General features: G+C 39.9%; 1 protein-coding gene across 3 annotated transcripts; it reads left to right on the forward strand.

Annotated features, from left to right (window-relative positions):
• The first annotated feature begins 39 nt into the window (after nucleotides 1–39).
• Nucleotides 40–22,169, forward strand: LOC133504150 (claudin-1-like). Of its 3 annotated transcripts, XM_061826382.1 has the most exons (10): nucleotides 40–97; nucleotides 3,299–3,356; nucleotides 15,014–15,190; nucleotides 15,292–15,432; nucleotides 15,511–15,598; nucleotides 15,766–16,187; nucleotides 16,513–16,677; nucleotides 18,535–18,613; nucleotides 18,684–18,874; nucleotides 18,970–22,168. In XM_061826382.1, exons 6-9 carry the CDS (start codon nucleotides 15,992–15,994, stop codon nucleotides 18,847–18,849), a joined length of 606 nt encoding a protein of 201 aa, XP_061682366.1. In that variant the 5' UTR covers nucleotides 40–97; nucleotides 3,299–3,356; nucleotides 15,014–15,190; nucleotides 15,292–15,432; nucleotides 15,511–15,598; nucleotides 15,766–15,991; the 3' UTR covers nucleotides 18,850–18,874; nucleotides 18,970–22,168. The 3 variants fall into 3 exon arrangements, with proteins under 3 accessions (XP_061682366.1, XP_061682364.1, XP_061682365.1); XM_061826380.1 differs by having other exon boundaries at nucleotides 47–97; nucleotides 18,684–22,169; XM_061826381.1 differs by lacking the exons at nucleotides 40–97; nucleotides 3,299–3,356 and having other exon boundaries at nucleotides 13,015–15,190; nucleotides 18,684–22,169.
• Nucleotides 22,170–22,626: the final 457 nt, after the last annotated feature.

The raw sequence follows: 22,626 nt of genomic DNA on the forward strand, positions 1-22,626 counted from the left end.
TCCTTTACGTTATCGATGTTAAATGTGTCTCCATTGTCTGTCAGATTGTCTCCTAGTCTGCACGAATGGAAAACCAGTTGGTGGGAAAAACCCGTTTGTAAGTACATTTTAACCTTCAGCTGTGTGCCTATGCAAATATTAACACCAATTATACCGAGGAAAGGCAATGATGACGGTGTTTTTTATTGAAACTGAGCTGAAGGAGCACCTCAATAAATTAGAGCGTTGTTGAAAACTTAATCTTTTCAATAGTTTGACTCTTAATAGTAAAATGTTGCTCTATTAAACAGAAAAATGCTTTTAAGAAGGACAAAACTAGTATTTTACTCATTTTGATAATTACGTATGGAATATATACAGTGGGTACTGAACGTATTAAGACCGCCTTAAATTTGTCACTATTACATTAGTCAACTCAAGTTCCATTTTCCCTCAATGTACACACATAACTGAATTGACATTTTTATACAGATTTATTAAGTAGGAAAAACTGAAATATCACAATATTAAGACCCTTTGCTCAATATTTAGTCGAAGAATCCATTTAAGTCTTTTAGGGAATGATGCAACAAGTTTTTTCACACCTGGATTTGGGTATCCTCTGCCATTCCTCCTTGCAGATTCTCACCAGTTCTGTCAGGTTGGTTGAACCTTGGTTGACCAGCCATTTTCAGGTCCCTTCAGAGATGCTCAATTGGGTTTAAGTCAGGGTTCTGACTGGCCCATTCAAGAACAGTCACAGACTTGTTCTGAAGCACTCCTTTGTTAGTGTAGCTGTGTGCGTTGGGTCATTATTGTGTTGGTAAATGAACCTCTGGCCCAGTTTGAGTTCCAGAGCACTCTGGAAAAGGTTTTGGTCTAGGATACCCTTGTAGTTGGCTGCATTCAGCTTCCCTTTGATCGCCACAAGTCATTCGGTATCTAAAAAATAATCCATACTTCACTGTTGGGACTGTGTTGGACACGTGATGACGAGTGCCTTCTTTTTTTTTTTTTTTTTTTTGCCACACATACGCTTGGAATTAAGGTTTAAAAAAAAAAAAGTTCAATGTTGGTCTTATCATACGATATAGTTTTATTTCTCACCATCTTGGAGTCCATTTGTGTTTTAGCAAACTTCATGTAGGCTTTCACATGTCCTGCACTGAGGAGAGACTTACGTCGGGCCGCTCTGCCATGCAGCCCAGACTGGTGGAGGTATACAGTGATGGTTGACTTACAAGAAATTTCTCCCATTTCCTGACCGCATCTCTGGAGCTCAGCCACAATAATCTTTAGGTTCTTCTTCGGCTCTTTCCCTAAGGCTCTTTTCCCTCGACTGTCCAGTTTGGCTGGGAGGCCTGTTCTAAGGTTCTCATCATCCCAAATATCTTCCAGGGAAGGATTATGGAGGCCACTCTGGTCTTGGGAACCTTAAATGAAGTACTTTTTTTTTTTTTTAAATATATTTATATTTTTGTAACCTTGGCCAGACCTGAGCCTTGCCATAATTCTTTCTTTGAGCTGTTCAGCCTTTTCCTTTGACCTCATGATTCTCATATACTCTGATATGCCCAGTGAGCTGTAAGTTTCTTGTTTTTTTCCCAATCAAGTCCAATCAGTATAATCAAATACAACATGACTACAATGAATGTTTAGAAGATGATCAGAAGAAATGGACAGCACCTGAATTCAATGAGTCACAGCAAAAGGGTCTGAATACTCATGGCTGTGTGATGTTTTTTCATTCCTAAATCTCCAAGAAAAAAATCATTTTTTTTTTTTTTCCAATGTGGGGTGCTGTGTGTACATTGAAGGGAAAAAAAATTACATTTTAGCAAATGGGTGCAGTATAGTCTGAATACTTTACATACCCACTGCATATAGTGTTTTAAAGCATTCATTGTTCATTCATGAAACTATATAATATACAAGTTTCTCTTTTTGAACTGTACTGAAATAGATTTTCTGTGATTGTTCAAGTTTTAAAACTTTGGTTCAGTACTGTTCTCGCTCTTTCAAGACTCTAACATCGCTCAAAATGACTTGCTCACAGTTCTCCAAATAAGAGGAAAGCGTGCTTGCTTCAAGGTGTTTATTTTTTACTTCCAGATGCTTACAGTAAAACTTCAAAGAAAATATTGTATATTCAAACCATATAATTTTATCTAATAAAAATCTGCTATCTTATTGCTGCCATAATGTGAAACACCATTGATGGGGTGATGGAAATTTCAAAAACCTTCAAACAACTACTACTTTAACACACAGAGCATCAACACATACAAACAAGCGTATAGTGTATATTTTCTTTGCTCTGTGAGAACAACATACTGAAGCAGAAAAATATGGCACTCTAATACACTGAATGGGGATGGATATCCTCTTCTTTTTTCAGTTAATTACGGTGCATCTCTTTGTGTGGACCTCAGTGCCGCCCGACAAGTCAGACAGCACAAAAATGGCATTACATTGAAAGTGTGTAACTCTAAATTTAAACTTGTCTATATACTAAAACACATCAAATCTGTGACACAATGAGGACGTAAATGATGAACTGCCATATGACAGGGCTTTACTGTAATATCTGACTAATAAAAACGCACACTGGAATTCACGTTAAACACACTTGCACAATCCTGAGATGCATGAAGAGCTGGTTTCGAAAACGTTGGGAACAACTCACGCACTCTTACCATGCCAAACTGCCATTTTACATGAGCAATGGCAAGTGTTCCTCATAAGGTGTCTTATCCTTCTCTTTAATTGACAGCATTCGCAGTAAATCAGGCCTCTGTCAACGGAAAGGGTTACACCCATCATCTTCACCATTGAGTGAAGCTGGTTCACCAACATACCACACATATTCTCTCAGAGTCTACGTGTGGCAACACCACTACCATACACAGTGTGTTCTTATGTCATCACCAAACTGCAAAGTTAGATTCTTGAAAACGATAAAGATTTACTCGAGCGTTTCCGGTGAGAGCAGTCCATTTAAATACGCTTGGCAATAGTTGCATGTATCCTGGCCTGAAACGCTTCAGTTTGTCGATTCACAACCAAACTTAAACAAAAAAAATCCACTTTTCCTGCAGGATTGGATACACGTTGCACACACGACCAGAAACAATGACTGAAATGTTTGAGGTGAAAAATTCCCAGGCAAAGTTTCTAGCGGTGCGGGCAACAGAACAGCTGTGAACGTTACCTGCAGAGACAAAATGTAACACGGACAGTCAAGTGTCAAATCATCACTGCTGTTTGTGTGTTATGAGGATAACTCGGTCTTGCAATTCACCTGCGCTCACGGTCACAGCGCTCACCTGCTCCAGTGAAGACCTAGAAGAAGCCAGCGCGTCGGTGGAGCGTCAAAGGTGAGTGTTTTTCACTCCTGTGCGTTTCTCACCTCGGCTGCTCAGGTGTGAGTGCAGCTGTCTATCAAGCCCAGCACGCCGTGTTTAGACATGACGGGTGACACCCACTGGAGGTGCACACCCACATCCCCTACCGCTCTCCTCGCCTTTCACTCCATCCAGACATTATGTAAATGGACACACATAAAAAAACTAGCTCCCCGTGTTCTTCACAGCCAAATAAATAGAACTTGATCTATTGTTTTTTTAAGTTATGAAGCCATAAAAAAAAGGCTAAAAGTGCTTCTTCCGGAATAACCGGTAAGCACTCCGGGGAACTACTCGGAAATTATCGAAGCCAATTACACCTTAAATGTCAGTGAGCAGCTTACACATGTGCACAGTCTCAAGTTTTTATCCAAACGCAACACAAGTTAGTTGTCCTCCAGTGACAAACAATCCATCAGATTGAGCTCCACACTTACTCATAAATTCATTTTAATTCCTGTGTTCACTTCACTTTCGTTCACTTCGCAGAACTCATTGAACCAGGAAGCATTTTAATGTTTTCACACTACTCCTTGCAGAGGTTCCAACATGACACTACAGGAAGTGCCTACCCCCCCCCCACACACACACAAACACACAAAAATCTCCTTGGGAGTCTTCAAAAGTGAGATGGGCCGTTTGGCCAGGGGGCACTTGCGCACTGTGCCTGATGCAGGAATGATATCTGACTGGTTGGAGCAGCAGCCAGGCCAAAATGTACAGGGAGTCGACCTTGGATGCATGACAAGGCAATTATGAGTGCTTTGTTTAAGCTTGCACAAAGGACATAGTACAGCCGCATTTATTTCTATTAGTAGTCCATCGATGCCGTGCTACGGTGCGAAACGTGCTAAAAGATTGCATACGACAATAAAATCATGTTCGCTTCAGTCTTTCTCCTATTATGAATACAGACAGCCAATTTTTGTACAAAAGGAATAAACAGAGGAAGATACAGTAAAATATAGACTATGGATGTTTTCCCCTACAGTGGAAACTGTGATAAAACATAAAAAAAGTTCCAATAGCGTGTAATGCCAATGGACAGTTCCAGTGAAGTGGTCCATTTAAAAGATTAATTTCAACTACCTCGAATACTGGAAAATTCCCATCTGTTGCCTCTCTCCATTACTATATAAATCCCTTGAAAATCTGAAGTCGTGTCTGTGGGTTTTCATATCAGTCTTGTTAGAGTAACGCTTTGCCCCCTCTGAATAATTTGAAATGTTCCGCAAGTCACGTGATCCACAGGAAGTTTCATCATTCACATCCTCTGCAGGCCATGGGAAAGACAAAAGTAGGTTCACTCATTTATTGGGAAACCAGGGGTTGTGGGTTCATATCCCACTGGGGCCTCCACTCCCTGAGAAGGGTTGCGTCAGGAAGGGCATCGGGCATAAAAATTGTGCTAAAGATATATATGCGTTCATCTGAGATGATACGCTGTGGCGACCCCGAAAGGGACAAGCCGAAAGGAAGACAACAACAACTCATTTATTGTTTTGATGGGATTTCAGTTATGACTGCAAAATAAAAATATCAGCTCAGTCTTTTTCATTTTAATTAATTAATTTATTTTATAAATATATTTTGGGGTGAATCACGCCCTGCAATCTGTATAGCATCACCCGGTTGTTAGTATGAATGCTATGTGGCTACATTTCATCCATCCATCCATTTTCTTTGCCGCCTATCCTCACAAGGGAGTGCTGTAGCCTATCCCAGCTGTCAACAGGTAGGAGGGAGCGTACATCCTGAACTCGTTGCCAACCTATCACAGGGCACACGGAGACAGACAGTCACACCTCGGGGCAATTTAGAGTGTCCAATTAATGTTGCGTGTTTTTGGGTTGTGGGAGGAAACCAGAGTGCCCGGAGAGAACCCAAGCAGGCACGGGGAGAACATGCAAACTCCACACAGGCGGGGCCGGGCTCAAACATGGGTCCTCAGAACTGTGAGGCCAACGCTTTACCAGCTGAACCACCGTGCCACCCTACATTTCATGTAGTTGCTAATTTTACAGATAAAACGCCCTTTTACTTTCATTCCTGTCCTTCAAATTAGGCGTTTTGTTACATAAAACAATCACACTAAAGAAATTATGTGCCAGTACACACTTTGAGTAGTTCAATATGTGTAGCAACGAATTTCTAACATTATATTTCAAGTAAATGCCATCACACAACACTTAATTCACTGTACCGTAACATTTGTCATAAAAATGTAAAGATTAGCCTCTGTTAATTTTAAAATGTGAAAAAACAACTCTTTTTGAACACGTTCAATGTGACAGATGTACCTGAAGGTTTTTTTGTGTGTGTGTGAATGTCACACACCTTATTTTATTGACATTCTCAACTGTCACACAAGTGCAAAAATTGGTTAACCTTTGTACATCTTAAAATGTTAATTTACAAAACAATTTACAAAACACTCTTTTAACCCGAGTTTTATCACGTCTGGTTATTTTGATCAGTCTCAATTTTCAGACAATAGGTTCACTGGTGTTAATATAATAATGCTTCGATCATAAAACCTTTTTATAACCATAAATATAATCTTTAACGTGTCATTGTAACATTCTTAATGCTCATACCAGTGTAAAAAGTAGCCACTGTTCATATTAAATGTAAAAAAAAAAAAAAAACTAAATAATCTTTGAACACTTTTGTTTATGAGATGTGACTGAATTGTCTCTTTTTATCATGCTTGTATAGAAAAGGGCAGCAACATTATTAAAATGTAAACATCTAATTTTCCTACCATGGTTAACAATCACACAAGTGTAAAAATAAATTAATCACTGTTAATATTTAAAAATAGTGGAAAAAGACTTTAATGACTCTCAACATGGGGTTTTAATCCAATTTTAGAGCCCCTTAAAATTCTACACCTATCGAAGAGATGTTCCACTCACACTTCAAACAGACGGCTAGATGGATTGATAATCCTCAAATGATGAAATGGTGTGCTATGTTTTCAATTTCTGTGAACATGTTCTTGGAGCACCACGACTGGCAGACAAACAGGAATCCCAGGTTCCGAAACATGTTCTGGCAACGTGGACTGTTTTCCTACAAGACACCAAACTAAACAAAAGGGACAGTGCTAAAACGGTTTGTGTGCGATATACCACTTTGGGGACAATAATTTAATAGACTACTGCAGAATTATCAGTTTATTATCATAACAGTTATTATCAAATACTATGTCAACAAATCCTAATTGAGATGAAGAGAAATCAAAGTGTTTAGTTTCACGCTCTGTCAATGTCTTGAGTGGATTTATAGCCTAAGCACCACAGGTTAAAATGCCATCTTTTTGTAACATTTTACATTTTTCTCCCCATCATTGTGTGCCTTCTCTCCCATCCAACTCAGTTGGGAATCAAAGAAAAACATTTTATGAGGCAAAGGCTACAAAACTTTATATGTGGGAAATGAGACGCACTTTAAATTATGGCAGATATGTGCTGACTCCAATTTAGTTAGTTTGAAATAGTTTTTAATAGTTTAAAAAAAAGTTTCATAGTTTGAAATTGAATTCTGAACACACCACATCTTCAGTTTGAAGTGTGCACACTTTATCTTAGTTGTCACAACTTATTCATTTCAAACACATTTTTTATGTTACAAAAGTCTTGCATTTGAAATGGGATGTGGAGACTTTCTTTTTAAATTTCCACTGTATGAGGTGTTTGTAAAACGTTATCGTGATGTTGCTTGGTTAGTAGAAGTCGAATTCACCTCTATATAATTTTGGCTTAGAAAACTTGTTTTATCGTAACATGCAAGTTTGGACCAGAATTGGGCAACCAGAATGAGCCTTGAATACAAAATGTTCCAAAAAACCTGTAACAGGGTCGTGTTTACCACTGTGTTGCTTCACCTACTTTTAACGACATTCAATAAAAGTTTTGGAGTTGAGGACACTAATTGTCGAAGCTTTTCAGGTGGAATTCTTTCTCATTCTTGTTTGATGGACAGATTCAGCTGTTCAACAGCTTTTTTTCTTTGGCCCGGAAGGCATCCATCCATCCATCCATTTTCTTAGCCGCTTATCCTCTCGAGGGTCATGGGCCCTTCTCCATGGCCCCACCCAACTCCTCCCACGCTCGGGTTTTTGCCACAGCGACCACCAAAGCTGCATTCCGCTTGGATCAGCCGCAACCTATCAGCTGCCTCGGGAGTCAGTCCCACAGGCCAGAAATGCCCGATACGACTCCTTCTTCAACCTGACAGCATCCCTAACCCTAACCATGGGTGCAGGTCCGGCCACCAGGCGCTCGCCTTCAAGCCCCACCTACAGGCCTGGCTCCAGAGGGGGACCCCGGTGACCCGCGTCCGGGCAAGGGAACCCAACATCGAATTTTTGTACTCATCATAGGGGTTTTGGAGTCGTACTTTGTCTGGTCCCTCACCTAGGACCTTTTTGCCATGGGTGACCCTACCAGGAGCATGAAGCACCAGGCAACTTAGCTCCTAGGATCATCAGGAAGCACAAACCCTCCCCTCTACAAACCCACCACGATAAGGGGGAGTTTTAAGTTGCACCGCCAAACTGTATTTACTGACCCTGGTTTTCTGAAGTGTTCCTGAGCCCATGTGATGATATCCTTTACACATTGATGTCAGTTTTTGATGCAGTACTGCCTGAGGGATCGAAGATCACCTGCATTCAATGTTGGTTTTCGGCTTTGCAGCTTACATGTAATTTCAATGCAAATTCTCTGAAACTTTTGATATTACAGCGCGTAGATGACAAAAACCCCCAATTCCTTGCAATTGTACGTTGAGGAACATTGCCTTTAACCTGTTGGACTATTTTCTTCTCAGATCACTTTCTCAGTTGTTCACAGAGAGGTGAACCTCGCCTCATCTTTGCTTGTGAATGACTGAGCAATTCAGGAATCCACCTTTTATAGCCAATGATTGTACCCACCTGTTCCTAGCGAACCTGTGAGATGTTTCAAACAGGATTTTGATTCCTTAGCATTCCTTAACTTTCTCAGTCTTTTTCCCATCTGTCCAGCTTTTTTGGAACGTGTTGCAGCCATAAAATTAAAAGTTAATGATTGATTTTCTAAAAACAATAAAGTTGATCAATTTGAACATTAAATATCTTGTGTTTGCAATGCATTCAATTAAATATAGGTTGAATATGATTTGCAAATCAATGTCTTCTGTTTCTTTTTAACACCGCCGCAACTTCATTGGAATTGGGGTTGTAATACCATAATATGATATTATTAAACAAGTTCTCACAAAGTTAAGTGTCTTCCCATTACTATATAAAGCCCCAAAATCAAACATGAGTCAGTACGGTTTCACTTATTTCACTTAAAGGTCTACTGACAGATAAAGCATGATTTTTAGTATGTTTTTAATTTTAAAAAATAAAGCCAACCTGAATGGACCCATCCGTTTTTTCACCACGTCATAATGTTGCCGTATGTGGATTTTTGCATGAAAATCCTCTCGAGGCATTTGTTTTGGAGAAGAAGCTGGAAGTGATGTTTTTTACAGACGCCCATGCTGGCGTGTTCGTGTGTTTATACCAGTTTTACCGGCGAGAGAGGTGCTGTTTTTTTCCTGCGTATTGGCCAAAATCCCGTCTCGTTGTATTGCTGGATTTTGCTTGAACACATGGGAGGATGGATTCACTCTTCATACTTTTTCATCGTGAAAAATGGATTGCACAGGTGCAAAGGACAAGAGCTTCGTGGGTTCCAAATGATAGATAGGTGTGATATAGAGCTATTAAAAAAAATAATAGTTTGGGGGGGGCGTAATCCGTCTCTCAGAATGTAACCAAAGATCCGCGTCATAATAACTTAATAAAGTATCTGCTAAATGTGCCAATGTGCGCAGGCCGGCATTGTTCATCGTCGCCAGGGCCGCCGTTGTTCATTGTCACCGTCATGTGTCTTTGAGATGGCATAAAATCTATAAGAGTCCTTCTTTTACAATCTGGATGTAGACCACAAAATGCAACACAATAGCACAATTTATTAATTAGTGGCAATAAACAGAAATAACACGGGCACCGCAGGTGTTGGTAAGCTGCCCCACAGTTCTGGGGACCCCAGTTCAAATCCGGCCTTGCCTGTATGGTTTTTACATGTTCACTCCATGCCTGCATAGTATTTCTCCGGCTACTCCGGTTTCCTCCCACAGCCCTAAAACATGCATGTTAGGTTGAATGAAGACTCTAAATTGCCCCTAGGTGAGTGCGACTTTTGTCTGTCTCCATGTGCCCTGCAATTGGCTGGCAACCAGTTCAGGGTGTACGTGGCTCGGTATAGGCTCCAGCATGTCAGTGACTCTAGTGAGGATAAGCCTGATGGAAAGTGAATAAATTGATGAAGTGTGAAAAACCTGATCCGTCCATAAGTTTTCTGCCAACCAAGATACCACATGAGGCTCCCACATGAATGTGTTCCAAGCACAGCAAGCACCATTGATCCCAAAGTTTTGATTTTGAATTTTTTTTCTTTTATACCATTTCTTAATCTTTTATAGGTTTTCTATTTTTTTTTTTTTTCAAATACTGATATCCACCATCTGGTTCTTTAAACATGCAAGTACAATGTAATAAGAGCCATAATAGGAAAATATAAAAATATTCCCCAATATATATTCATTATGATTATTTTTTGTTGTTATTGTGAGAAAGGAAGCAATGATAGACACTGACTTCAGCCCCCTACTATCTGGATTTTACTTTGGAAACCAACACTAGACGGCATCTGCCTGGCATACTCTCTTGCTCAACTTGTTTGTAGGAGAGGTTGGATTTGTTCAGTGGTGGAGCAGACTTAAAAAAAAAATCATCAAGCTCATTCAATATAGTCTGTCTCAGGCTTCACGTGAATCATCATAGGCCCATCCCACCTGTCTTCGGGGAGGAGGCAGCGTACACCTTGGACTGGTTGCCAGCCTATTGCAGGGCACATATCAACAACCAACCACTCACATTCACATCACATCGCAGGCAGGACATTAGCTGTAATAAAGATGAGGAGAGTTAAATTATTATCTGCCTAACACAACAAGAGTTCCAGTGTTGGATAGGGCAATAGGGCTACACCCTGTGAAGAAAGTATAGGACAGTATTGGACAGGACAAGAGCCGGAGGGGAAGCACGTAGGACAGGCTTCACAACTAAACTGTGGTGGGAGTTGCTATGTAAATTCTGAATACTGTTTCTTGTCATGGTTGTTTCCCCTGGCATACACCATTATGGCATCCATTTTACACACAAAGGTAAAAAAAAATGTCTGCAAGCTTCTTAAACATCCATCCATTTTCTTTCTTTCTCGCGTGCTGGAGCCTATCCTAGTTGTCAACGGGCAGGAGGCGGGGTACACCCTGAACTGGTTGCCAGCCAATTGCAGGGCACATACAGACAGATGAACAACCATTCACACTCACAATCACACCTAGGGGCAAATTAGAGTGTCCAATTAATGTTGCATGTTTTTGGGATGTGGGAGGAAACCGGAGTGCCCAGAGAAAACCAACGCAGGCATGGGGAGAACACGCAAACTCCACACAGGCGGGGCCGGGATCAAACCCGGGTCCTCAGAGCAGTGAGGCCAACGCTTTACCAGATGAACCACCATCCCGTCCGCCTAAAATAACATCATCATCAAATCTTTAACGAGACAACAGTAGTCAGTGTGATCTGAAAGGGAGATGAGGCACCCTACAGAGAGGAGGTCAAGAAGCTCACAACCTGGTGCAAAGACAACAATCTGACACTAAACACCATAACACAAAGGAGATTATTGTGGACTTCAGGAGGAACAGAAATGAATCGTCTCCATTCTTCATCAACAGCAAGTGTGTGGAGAGAGTTCGAGCATTCAGGCTCCGAGGAGTCCTGATGTCTGAGGAGCTCATCAGGGCAGGCAACATCAAGACATCAAGAAGGTTCAACAGCATCCCCACTTCCTGAGAATCCTCAGGGGAAAAAAATAAACTTGGACACAAAGTTGGCACTGCCCACAGCACACTTGGTTTTCAATTGTTTGAGCTCCTGTCATCTGGAAGGCGGTACAGATACGCAAAACCGAGGACCAAGAGCCTGAGGAACAGTTTTTTTTCTTCTGAGAGCCATCATCACCCTCAACTCTCATCCTTCCTCTTACTGCGGTATTAATGCAAAGATGACCAGTGCTTTTGTGCATTCCATTTTACGCATATTTTCCATTTATTTCTGTTTTTATTTTTATTGTTTTTTTAAATCTTGCTTTTATGGTTTCATTGACGCAGGAGAGGCTCTCCAGTTTCATTGTACAGTTCCGTATGATGACGATATTTGGCATTCAGTCATTGGTCTACTGTATTATACAGTAGTGCCTCCCGGTGGCCAAGCTGGGCACTTGTTTTATTTCATTATTTTGATTGCACGGTGTAAAAAGAGTGCTATTTTTTCTGATTAAAAATACAAAAACCAATTTCTGTTTTGGGGGCGGACAGGGACAGAACATTCATTTTTAATAGGTAAAGGTGATCTGCACCCCTATTCATCAATATTCATATTCATCAATTCATCTTCCGTTCTGCTTCTTCTTTCTCACCCCCCCCCCCCTTTGTATGTATATATACGTTGAGGACCTAAAAGTAGATGATCAATAGATGAAATTATCAAACGCACTGAATACACTGGCATCAAATTGTTGTTCTTATATACATATATATGCACAGTATATAATAATAATACTGGTGGCATGGCGGACCAGCTGGTAAAGTGTCGGCCTCACAGTTCTGAGGACCCGGGTTTGATCTCGGCCCCGCCTGTGTGGAGTTTGCCAGTTCTCCCCGTGCCGGCGTGGGTTTTCTCTGGGCACTCCAGTTTCCTTCCACATCCCCGGAACTTGCAACATTAATTAATTAATCAATCAATTAATTAATTGGACACTCTAAATTGCCCCTCAGTGTGATTGTGAGTTTGACTGTTGTCAGTCTCTACGTGCCCTGCAATTGGCTGGCAACCAGTTCAGGGTGTACCCGCCTCCTGCCCGTTGACAGCGAGGAACAGCTCCAGCACTCCCGCAACCCTCATGAGGATAAGTGGCAAAAAAAATGGATGGATGGATAATACTACTACTACTGCTTCTACTACTAATTATAATATTGATAATATAAACAAGGTTTTCAATTTGGCTTTTTTCCTCCAACAATTAAACTTTTGTGGAGGTTTGACCTTTGAGTGACACTGTAGTTAAAGTTCATATCTGATCTTATCATTATTCTGTGAACTTTTTTTTTCTTGGTTCCATGTAAACAAACATTTATCTTAGCTCTTAAAATGCATAGTGTTTCATTCCTATTGTTCTTGAAAAAATTAGGATTAAGAATTTTGATATCGTATATATGTTGTGGATTGGGTGAGAATGTAGATTTCCATGCTATAAAAACAGCACAGTTGATTTAACCGTTGATTATTTCAGACTTTGGGGGATCCGATATTTTTCCTGATGTGACCATTTCCGATCTGGTTGTGCCTCCACCCTGCCGACATACAATACTCTTAAGTGACTCACACCGAGTGCACTTTTACAATAATATTATGCAACCAAGCTGAGTATATATCTTATTTATATTTCCTCAAGCAAGAAATCAATTAATTTTAATCAGATGTGATGATGATGAATTGTGTGTGTGACACAAACATGTGTTTTCTTTTAGTTTGCATCTTATTGCAGGAAAGGGTGGAAGCTGATGCAATCTGTCAAATTTTGCCTGTTTATAAACCGGCATCCCCTATCACCAAATATGGTCTAATGGTTTGTGTTAATTGTCTGTGTAAAATGAAGACAAAGTCTGTTCCTGTAAACACGTTTACTGCAGTATTTTACTGAGGAAAAGGAGGATGTAAGCAGGTTCACCGTCATTTATTAAGCTGATTTTATAAGCCCCCCACATATAATAATGCGGTAGCTGTTACTGCAATACATAAAATATTTAGACAGTATTTGAAATTTATACAAAACTGACTGACCTACATATCCATCTACCTACTCTGGATATGAACCGTCTCTACACCCCTGTTCTTATGTTAGGTTTTTGTGAAAAAATATCAGACCATGTCAAATAATACTGAAAAAAAAAAATCTCGGGAAAAAAAAAATCTCTGGAAAAAAATACGAGAACATTTGAACATTACTTCATGTTAGTCAGAGGCACTTTAGATGGTGGTAGATGACTGCTGACACCCATTTGAATGTGATTGGTGAATTCCAAATACAGCCACATCCCAGTTATAAGAGGTTGTGCACTCTAGTGAAACCACATGATATCAGTTTTGTTTTGTTTTTTTACATATTGTTTGGATTTTTTTTGGTTTTGTTTTTTTTTACATATTCTCTCGAAACAATTTATTTGTTGTAATTGTGTTGCTGTACGGGTCAGAGGTCATACTAATGGTGGCAAATATTTTGAAATTACTGCATTTCTCTATCTTGCTCTGTCACCATCCCTTCACAAACATCACAAATGTTAGTACATTGCAACAACATTACTTTGGAATCAATATACAATCATGGGAAATAATGTAAATAAAATTATTTGTTTTTATCTTAAATTGTCACCATAATAACACCTTTGCTAACTGGACAAGCATTTTTTAAAAGGAGCAATTACCATTATTAGCTGTTCAAAGCGAGAAAGACTGTATCTTACAGTTTTTCTCAGCCTCTTTGGTACTGTTCTCAGATGAGAAGTGAAGTTCTCCAAACCACTGGTTTAATCTTCACATCAGTGTATACATAAACCTAACAAGCAAACAGGTTCAAGAAGTTGTCATACTGTGTGTTAAATGTATTTTTATATATTTCCATTAGACTTTGCATGAGACTGTTTTACCGGATGAATCTTGACTGTCTAACAATGGCAAATGTGTGAAGAATTTCTGTATATCAACAAATAAACCAACCAATTTTCCAAAATTCTTAATCGCAAGAGAAGATATTTAAAGTCATATGGATGCGAATTTGTAGTACAAAAGCCAGAAACGATCGGTGCAGGAAGACTGCAGTATAAATCATCCAGCACTGTATGTGCAGATCTTCCTGACTGTACTACGGTCACGTTTCTACTTTTTTTTTTGTACTATGCAGTGCTGTCTTTTTCTTAAGTATTGCAATGCCGTGGTCTGTCAACATGTTACAGTACAAATGGTAAAAGCGTAAATCTTTAGCCACATTGTAGATCAGAACACCCCCCTTAGAGTACACTGATATATTGACATGAGTAAACAATTTCACTCTTATTCAATTTACACACAAATGTCAAAGAAAAAAAATATTGTCTGCAACCTCCTTAAACATAATGTTCATATTGGGTCTAGTATAAATATAGTTGAAACCAGATCTTTACATACGCTTTTGAGAAATCTTGTCAGTGTTATATGAAGTCAGACTAAACCTCTCCTGTTTCAGGTCAATTAGGATAACCATCATTGCTTCTATTTGCTAAATACAAAAATAATGAGTGAGTGATGGATAATTTTTCAAGGCCATTTTTCATTACTTTGTTCTCAAATCACGTGATTGTATACAAGAATATTACTATGGCTTTTAACTATTTGGGAAAATCCATGTAATGATACATTTGTTTGGAAGCTTCTGACAGGTTTCCTGTCCACATTTGAGTTAGAGACAGACCTCTGGATGTATTCATATTGGATGCACATGAAACACAATCCTTCTTGGTGCCACAAAAAAATCAACTGTACTACAAAGACGAGACAAGACGAGATGAGAAGATAATCCTTGAGTGCAATTTCCATATATCTGAAGGTGCCACTTTCATCTGTTGAAACACTTTTGCACACATATAAACAGCATAGGAATGTTCAGCCGTCATACCACCTGAGAATGTCATTGGTTCTATGTGGCAGAGATGAATATGCTTTGGTCTGAAATGTGCATATCAACCTAAGAATAAAGGAAAATACCTTGTGAAGATGGTGGCTGAAATTTTCAAGAGTGCCTCTTTGTGTCAGGCGCAATTTTCCTCTGTAGAGCACCGTGGAGCAGAGGTAAGTGGCACTCTTTGCTAGGGATGTACGATAGATCATCTTGAGAAATTCGGATTACCTGGTTTTACCCCTTTGCAGCAAAGCATCTGGAACTCAGGAATGTGAGGACGGTCACATGATTATTGAGGCCATGGAGCCAGTGTTTCATCCAAAATACTAGACAAAGGTAAAATATGGCCTCCTTTATCCACCTCTGAATAACACCACTATCACAACACGATTATAGAAAACATCAATACTACACTGTAAAACAATACTGTATGTTGGGTAAAATGTATGTCAAAGTTCACTGCATTCAAATGTGTTGTTTGTGTCTATTTGTGGACTTATCAGATAAAGAAAAGGACTTCCCATCAGTTGGTACTGGTGGGGACCTCTTGTGCGTCACGCACGGCATAAATAGAGGCTGCAGCACGCAGCTCGTCCGACACTCTGGACAAGCTTCCACATCTCTTCACACGAAGCCTCCCGATTAACATTTTTTTTTCTTTTTAAAGCATTGTTTTCTTTTTTTCATTGGGCTTCTCACATCCTGCTCCCTCCTCTGTCTCTGGATGTTATGGCCAGTTCAGCACTGCAGCTTCTCGGGTTCTTCCTGTCACTGATTGGCGTGGTTTCCACAATGACTGCTACGATCATGGTGGAGTGGAAGATGCACGGCCATTCGCATCGGATCTACGAGGGCCTGTGGATGACCTGCAGCGTCGGTCACAGGACCACCTGTGAAGTTCACGACTCTCTTCTAAAACTGTCAAGTGAGTTTGACTGATACTTTGACATGATGATGTTGAAAAATGTATATTTTAGGTCTGTTTCCCTAGCTCTAATGAACCAAAGCACATATTTTACCTAAGATAAAAACTGTCTCAAAGACTGGATAGAGAGATTCATTTTATAACTTCTGCCATTTTGTCACTATTGCGTCAGTGGCATAGATAGGATCATTTCCCACAGTACACCTGGTGTATACGCTATTATTGTTAACGCACCATATAATGATTGGAGTCACTGGTTTACCCAACACCTGAGTGTTGACTCAGACTAAGAGATTCCGTTCTTTACTTTTTTCCCCACTCTCAGATCAGGTGCAGATAACCAGGGGTATTCTGCTTTTGAGCGTGTTCCTGTCAGTCGTGGCATTAATGGTCTCCACTATCGGAATGAAGTGCACCCGCTTTATGGAAGGCAGAACCACTGCCAAGGGCGCAGCGGCTAGGATTGGAGGGATTATGTTCATGGCCGCAGGTATGATTTCAACGTTAATTTACTGTTGTATTGTGATGATTGAAGTTCAAGCAGTTTTCAAACTTCGTCATGCTTGACCTCATGCGAGTCCTGTCAGAGTTCATCTGAACATCAGGAAGAACTAATTAAGTGTGTTTTGCTGGTGTGTTTTGTCTTTTGTGTCATGCCACCATAGATGAGGTCAGGTTTATTTGAAGTCTGGTTTATTTAGAAAGCCTTCAATCACTAAAGTATCTCAAAGGTCTTCACGGACCTAGAGTTTACAAAAATCAAACACGCGCCCTCATATGTTAGTTTAAAAGGCATGAGAGTTCATCCATCCATCCATTTCCCAAGCCGCTTATCCTCACAAGTCACAGGAGTGCTGGAGCCCATCCCACCTAACTTTGGGCAAAAAGGGGACTAGAGTCGCCAGTCAGTTGCAGAGTTCGTTTCATGAAAAGAAGTCTCACGTGTACGGTACATACGAATGAAGCAAGAACAAAGCCTGCAGAAAGGCAGACGACCTATATGGTACCTATAAAAGCCGCAGTAGGTATTTTAGTTCTTTAAAGGTAAACTATTTTAGTGTGATCGTACAGTGCTTAACTTCTCTTAAAAACTTACATGACAATTTAAATTCCTTACATACTATCCACCCTTCCATCCATTTTCTTAGCCACTTATCCTCACACCCTGAACTGGTTGCCAGCCAATCGCAGGGCACATGGAGAGAAACCGCCGTACTCACAATCACACGTAGGGTTCAATTCAGAGTGTCCAATTAATGTTGCATGTTTTTGGGATGTGGGAGGAAACCGGAGTGCCCGGAGGAAACCCACTCAGGCACGGGGAGAACATGCATACTCCACACAGGCGGGCCCGTAATTGAACAGAGAACCTCAGAACTATCAGGGCAACGCTTTCCAGCTGATCCACCGTGCCACCACTGTAAATTAGGTTTGTTTTATACATTTTAAAGTTTCCAGGTGTCTTGATTTATAAAATAATAAAAAAAAAACATCTTTTGCATTATTTGGTCAACGTACTCGAAGGAACGACAAATATATCTCAATAACCACTCAGTATTGACTTCTTACACTCTGGATGGAACTACTCTGTTTTTGGTAGGAGAGTGGTTCCATCTAGTCCAAATGAGCCACCCCTTACTCCATTACCATGACAACTCGGGGCAGAGCTCGGACTTTGCGACTAGCCGGTTAGCTATGCTACTTGTTTTCAAGCAACCTGGAGTCTGAAGGGAAAAGATGAGGTGGAATCACATAATCACATAACCACATAACGGTGAAGTGAAATCATAGTTCATATTTTCACTCACAGAGGCAGCTCTTATTTTGTTACAGTCGTCAATCACTGGACAGACACATGTGGCGCATACTGTGGAAACATTGCCAAAGACAGCATCAGCACTTAACCAAACCTTTCAGCATGCGCCCGTTAACAGAAACTAACACTGATAATCTGTGTTAACTCTGCATCTTTGTTTACATTTTGGCTTTTACGTGAAATTGCTACCCTGTAGTTTCCTGAAAAAGGCAGACCTTTGCTTGGCCTTGCAGCCAAATCTGGGACTGGGAAACTGTATTACGTACGTGATGTCACAATAGCTCACTTAAAAACACATTTTTGGAAATAAAAAAATAATTGTATTTCCAGTTTAATTTTAGGTGGCATGGTGGGGCGACTCGTGAGAGCGTTGGCGTTAAACATGTGTTTATGGACTCATCTGCCTGCTCTTTCCATTCTTTCCTCCCATTTGACCTTGTTTTCACGTCAACATCACTGCATATTGAATTTTTGCTCAACAGGAGATGCAGTTGTGATGACGACTCAATACTTTGTACTTTCTTTGTGCAGGTGTCATGACGTTCGTCATAACTTCCTGGTATGTGAAGAAGATAGTTGCAGACTTCCATCATTCCCATCATCTCCACAGGTAAACCCACCCCTCACACACATACACAGCATCTGGTTTGAAATGAGTCTTTACCTGTTCTTTTTTGCAGCTTTGAGTTTGGCAAGGCGGTGTTTGTGAGCTGGGCAGGCGGCTTCCTCACGATGTTCGGCGGAGCCTTCCTGACCTGTCAGAGGTGCTCGAGGTCGTCGTCGTCCAGGTCTATAAGCTCCAACCGCCTCGTCCAAACCAACAAGGCCAACAGCAACTACGTGTAGTCTACAGGAAGGATCCACGATTATGGTCGTTGTCATGACTACCGATGAATTGCTATTAATCATCAGTACATTGTCTTAAAATGACTCCTACCTACATTGCACTGGGTTTTTGATTTACAGTGGAACCTCCAAAGTCGAACGAGTTCAAGCTAAATTTGCTGGAAGTATATCGGACATCCATCCAATTTCTTGGCCGCTTATCCTGACAAGGGTCACGTGAACTATATAGGTCATGTTCATATAATTTGATCAACAACAGTAAAGACCATTGTGGAAAAAACAAAAATCTAATTTAGCAATGTTGTTATGCCGCCTTGTTTTTTTTTTATGGCAAACAATCTCACGTGATGAGAGCAAGTCTTAAAATCCTAGTTTCAAAAGTTATTGATGAGCTCAAAGTTTAGACAGTAACAGTAAAGTCAATCCTTTTTTTTTGAGAGCAAATGATGGTGTGTCACATGGAAATGAATTTCTTTTTATGTGGGTCAAGACAAACATGAATCACCCCAAAGACATAGCTTCATAAAATGCAAGTGAGTTGCATATTTACATGCCTTACGTGAATGATCCTGACTGCGAAAGAAACCTTAAACACTTTTGTCGCTATACAATCGTCGTAACGGTATAAATATGCAATAGTTCTGACATTATCACAAAATCATTCCTAGTCATTCATATCTCAGAATTAAAACGATATACTGTGTATAGCTGTCTGGTATTGAGTGAATGCAAAATGGCTGCCTCATTTTAGCACTTAACCTCACAGATCCCTCTGGTGTATCGCAACAATATAATGAGGTGGGATTTTTAAATGCTTCACTCAGTTGTTGAGATATAGCGTTAAACAGTTTTTGGTCATTTCAGTTTACCTGAAAGGTGTGTGTGTGGTGGTGGTGGGGTATGAAATGGTGTCACTAAACACTCTTTGGAGCTGGACATGATTGGCCCCTCTCTTACTAATGAAGAGCTTGAGTGGCTTTGTTCATATCAGCTGTTGTACCTGTGGCGCAGTTCTGACATGCAGTTAGTTAGCTCGCTATCCCTACAAATGGTAAAACCGCACTTCTATGGCGTTTTAGCTCCACTATTACATTGCCCAACATGCTTTACAAAGCTTCACATTCACCCATTCACACGCCAATGGGCCGCTGCTGCCATGCAAGACGCTGCCAGGGGCACTGGAAGCAAATTAGAGTTGAGTGTCTTGCCCAGTTGCCCACTTTGACGTGTGGACAGTCGGAGCCGGGGTTTGAACCAGTTACCCTTTGATCACTGCACAATCTGCTCTACCTACTGCTCCACAGCCCAAAAAATGAATCTTCCCTTCTGATCATCTGTGGGTGTGGCTGCTTTGGAGCGCCTTATTGTCAACCGTGAGTGTGTATCAAGCAGGAAAAGGTCTTTTTTATAAGTCTGAGATGACAACTTGTGTATGGATCGGGGTTTCGCGCTGGTTTGGTAATTTTTGATGCACCTCATTGCCAGCTAAGCAGATATATATTTGTAGTTATGTAGCCATAAGAAAGATGAGGTAGCATTGATTTTTCAGGGTTATAAAAGTGATATTTGATTGACACTTTGAAGTTGAGAAGGACGTGGTTTGGTGAAGAAGCCCAAAGCATTTGGGAGCAGAAAGTACTGCTTAATTTTTTCACAATTTCAAAGTCTAATTTTATATAGTAGGTGATTTTGTTTTTTCAGATTTTGCAGGATGCTAACACTTTTTTTGTGGTGTGTCAAGTTCTGCATACATATTTATGTTGACAGAGACTTCAATGATTAACTCCACAAATGTCTTTTGTGGTGGTGGGGGCAGGGGTGTAATGACAAAAGGGGCGAAGTCAAAGTGATCATCATAGAAACGCTTGAACTGTCTCCAATGGGTGACTAGTTTGACTTTAGTATGAGTTGATTATAAACAGCGTAATTTCTCATCACTATTGCCAAAACATGAATACATCGCCTATTCAGTCAATAAAGGATTTATGAGTTTATTGATTTGAGAATACTTTCCTATTGGAATTGTTGTTTTGAAATCAGAGCACTTCAGAAATCACCCGGCATCACAACAGATTACGTTCAACTTTAGAGATTCTATATGTACAAATGTAATACTCAACTCTAAATTTCTCTTCATGTTTTTTTTTTTTTTTGTTAGGTTTGGACAGGTTTGTGTACAGCATTGTATAAGAAATAAAACATTGAGTTTATCTTTACTTTGATTTTACTTCCAGAGCGGCTAGTGCAACTCTTCTTGGACAGGGAGTGGCAGTTTCCAGATAAGATGTCCCTGCACTTCTGGGGATAGAGTAGAGCAATTACATGAGACATGAGACAGAGATGTGACAAAACACAATCAGATTGGACAGAGCAATTAGACAATGCTGGGGGGAGCGTGCGTGTGTGTGTTTGTGTTGATACTCCCGACCGGAAATTCATCACAATCTCTCGTTTAATCTCTCGTGCAATGATAGATTTGTATGTGAAGTGATATTCCTTCCTGGTATATCATCAGATGGAAATACTGTATGAATCTATCAGCTAAGCCCATGTTGTCATTTTTTTTACTGTGGATATTTTACGTTTGGAAATGTTTTATTCTAGACAATGTCATATATTTTAGCAAATTGAAGCATTGAATAATTGAACAGCAACAAAAGATAGCTTGATATGTTATTCTTTTATCAATTTCACATGTCTGTTTTATTGCTTGCTGGCTTATGAATGAAAAATGTTTCATAGAAATGTCTCAGCGATGCAGTCATTCCTTTTCCTTTTAATTATTTGAACATGTCTAGCCAATGTGCCTTGGCTCTCCCAAAGAGCAGGTAAATCTTCCACATTTTGGATGTAAATAGAAAACCTCAAAGCAACCTAATTGGCCACTCTTTTTTTTTTTTTTAAGTGCTCCGGCCTTTCAGCAGTAATTGACAGAACAAATAATGGCTCATTGCTTACGTTCGCAAAAGGTGAAACTGACATAGACCAAATATTTTGATTAAATTAGCTAGAGCTAAGCGCCCTTAGCTCCCTTGAAAGGAAGTACATTGACTAAATGTAACCCTAAATTAGGATTATGAGGTAAATAGATACAGTAAGGTAGGTTAGGTTCTTAACATAGATAAATGACTAGAACACCAACAAATTAGTTTGAAAAGCTATGAACGACATGGATTAATTTTCCATTCAGTTAGTGATGATATGAATGTTTTGTTGTTGTGCCTAAGCACCTGACCCTTTGCCCTTGATGACAAAACTTTTGTCATTTAATTTTTTTTTCATGTGTTTGCGAGTGTGTGAGCCTGTCTGGTTCCTTTCATCAATAAAAGCTAATGTAACTGTGTCAAATACCAAGTTATAATTTATTAACAAATGAATACCCTGCTAAAAATTTCTATAGAACATTTCTAAATAATTTCTAAAGAACTGTAGAACTTTAGGACACAAGTCCTATAGAATTTCTATAGAAATTTTATTGTTCTGTACAAATTATATAGAATTCTATAGATTTCTATAGAATTTTTTTTTTTTGCAGGGATATTAATCAAGTTTCTTGTGTTTGAAAAGAAAGTGCATGTGAGAGGGGAAAGGCCGTGAGCCAAGGTTTTCAAACTGAGGGGCTCGCCCCCTCGGACTCATTCGTGAGTGAGAATCACGTATAACAGACATAAAAGTTACTCAGAGGTTTCACCAGAATAAGAAGTGTCCTAACAGAGCAAGAAAAAAAGGTGAGGGGGGGACTGAATATGATATCCCTCACTTAGAAGCAATTTTACA

The sequence above is a fragment of the Syngnathoides biaculeatus genome, chromosome 7 (assembly GCF_019802595.1).
Source record: "Syngnathoides biaculeatus isolate LvHL_M chromosome 7, ASM1980259v1, whole genome shotgun sequence".
Lineage (NCBI taxonomy): Eukaryota > Metazoa > Chordata > Actinopteri > Syngnathiformes > Syngnathidae > Syngnathoides > Syngnathoides biaculeatus.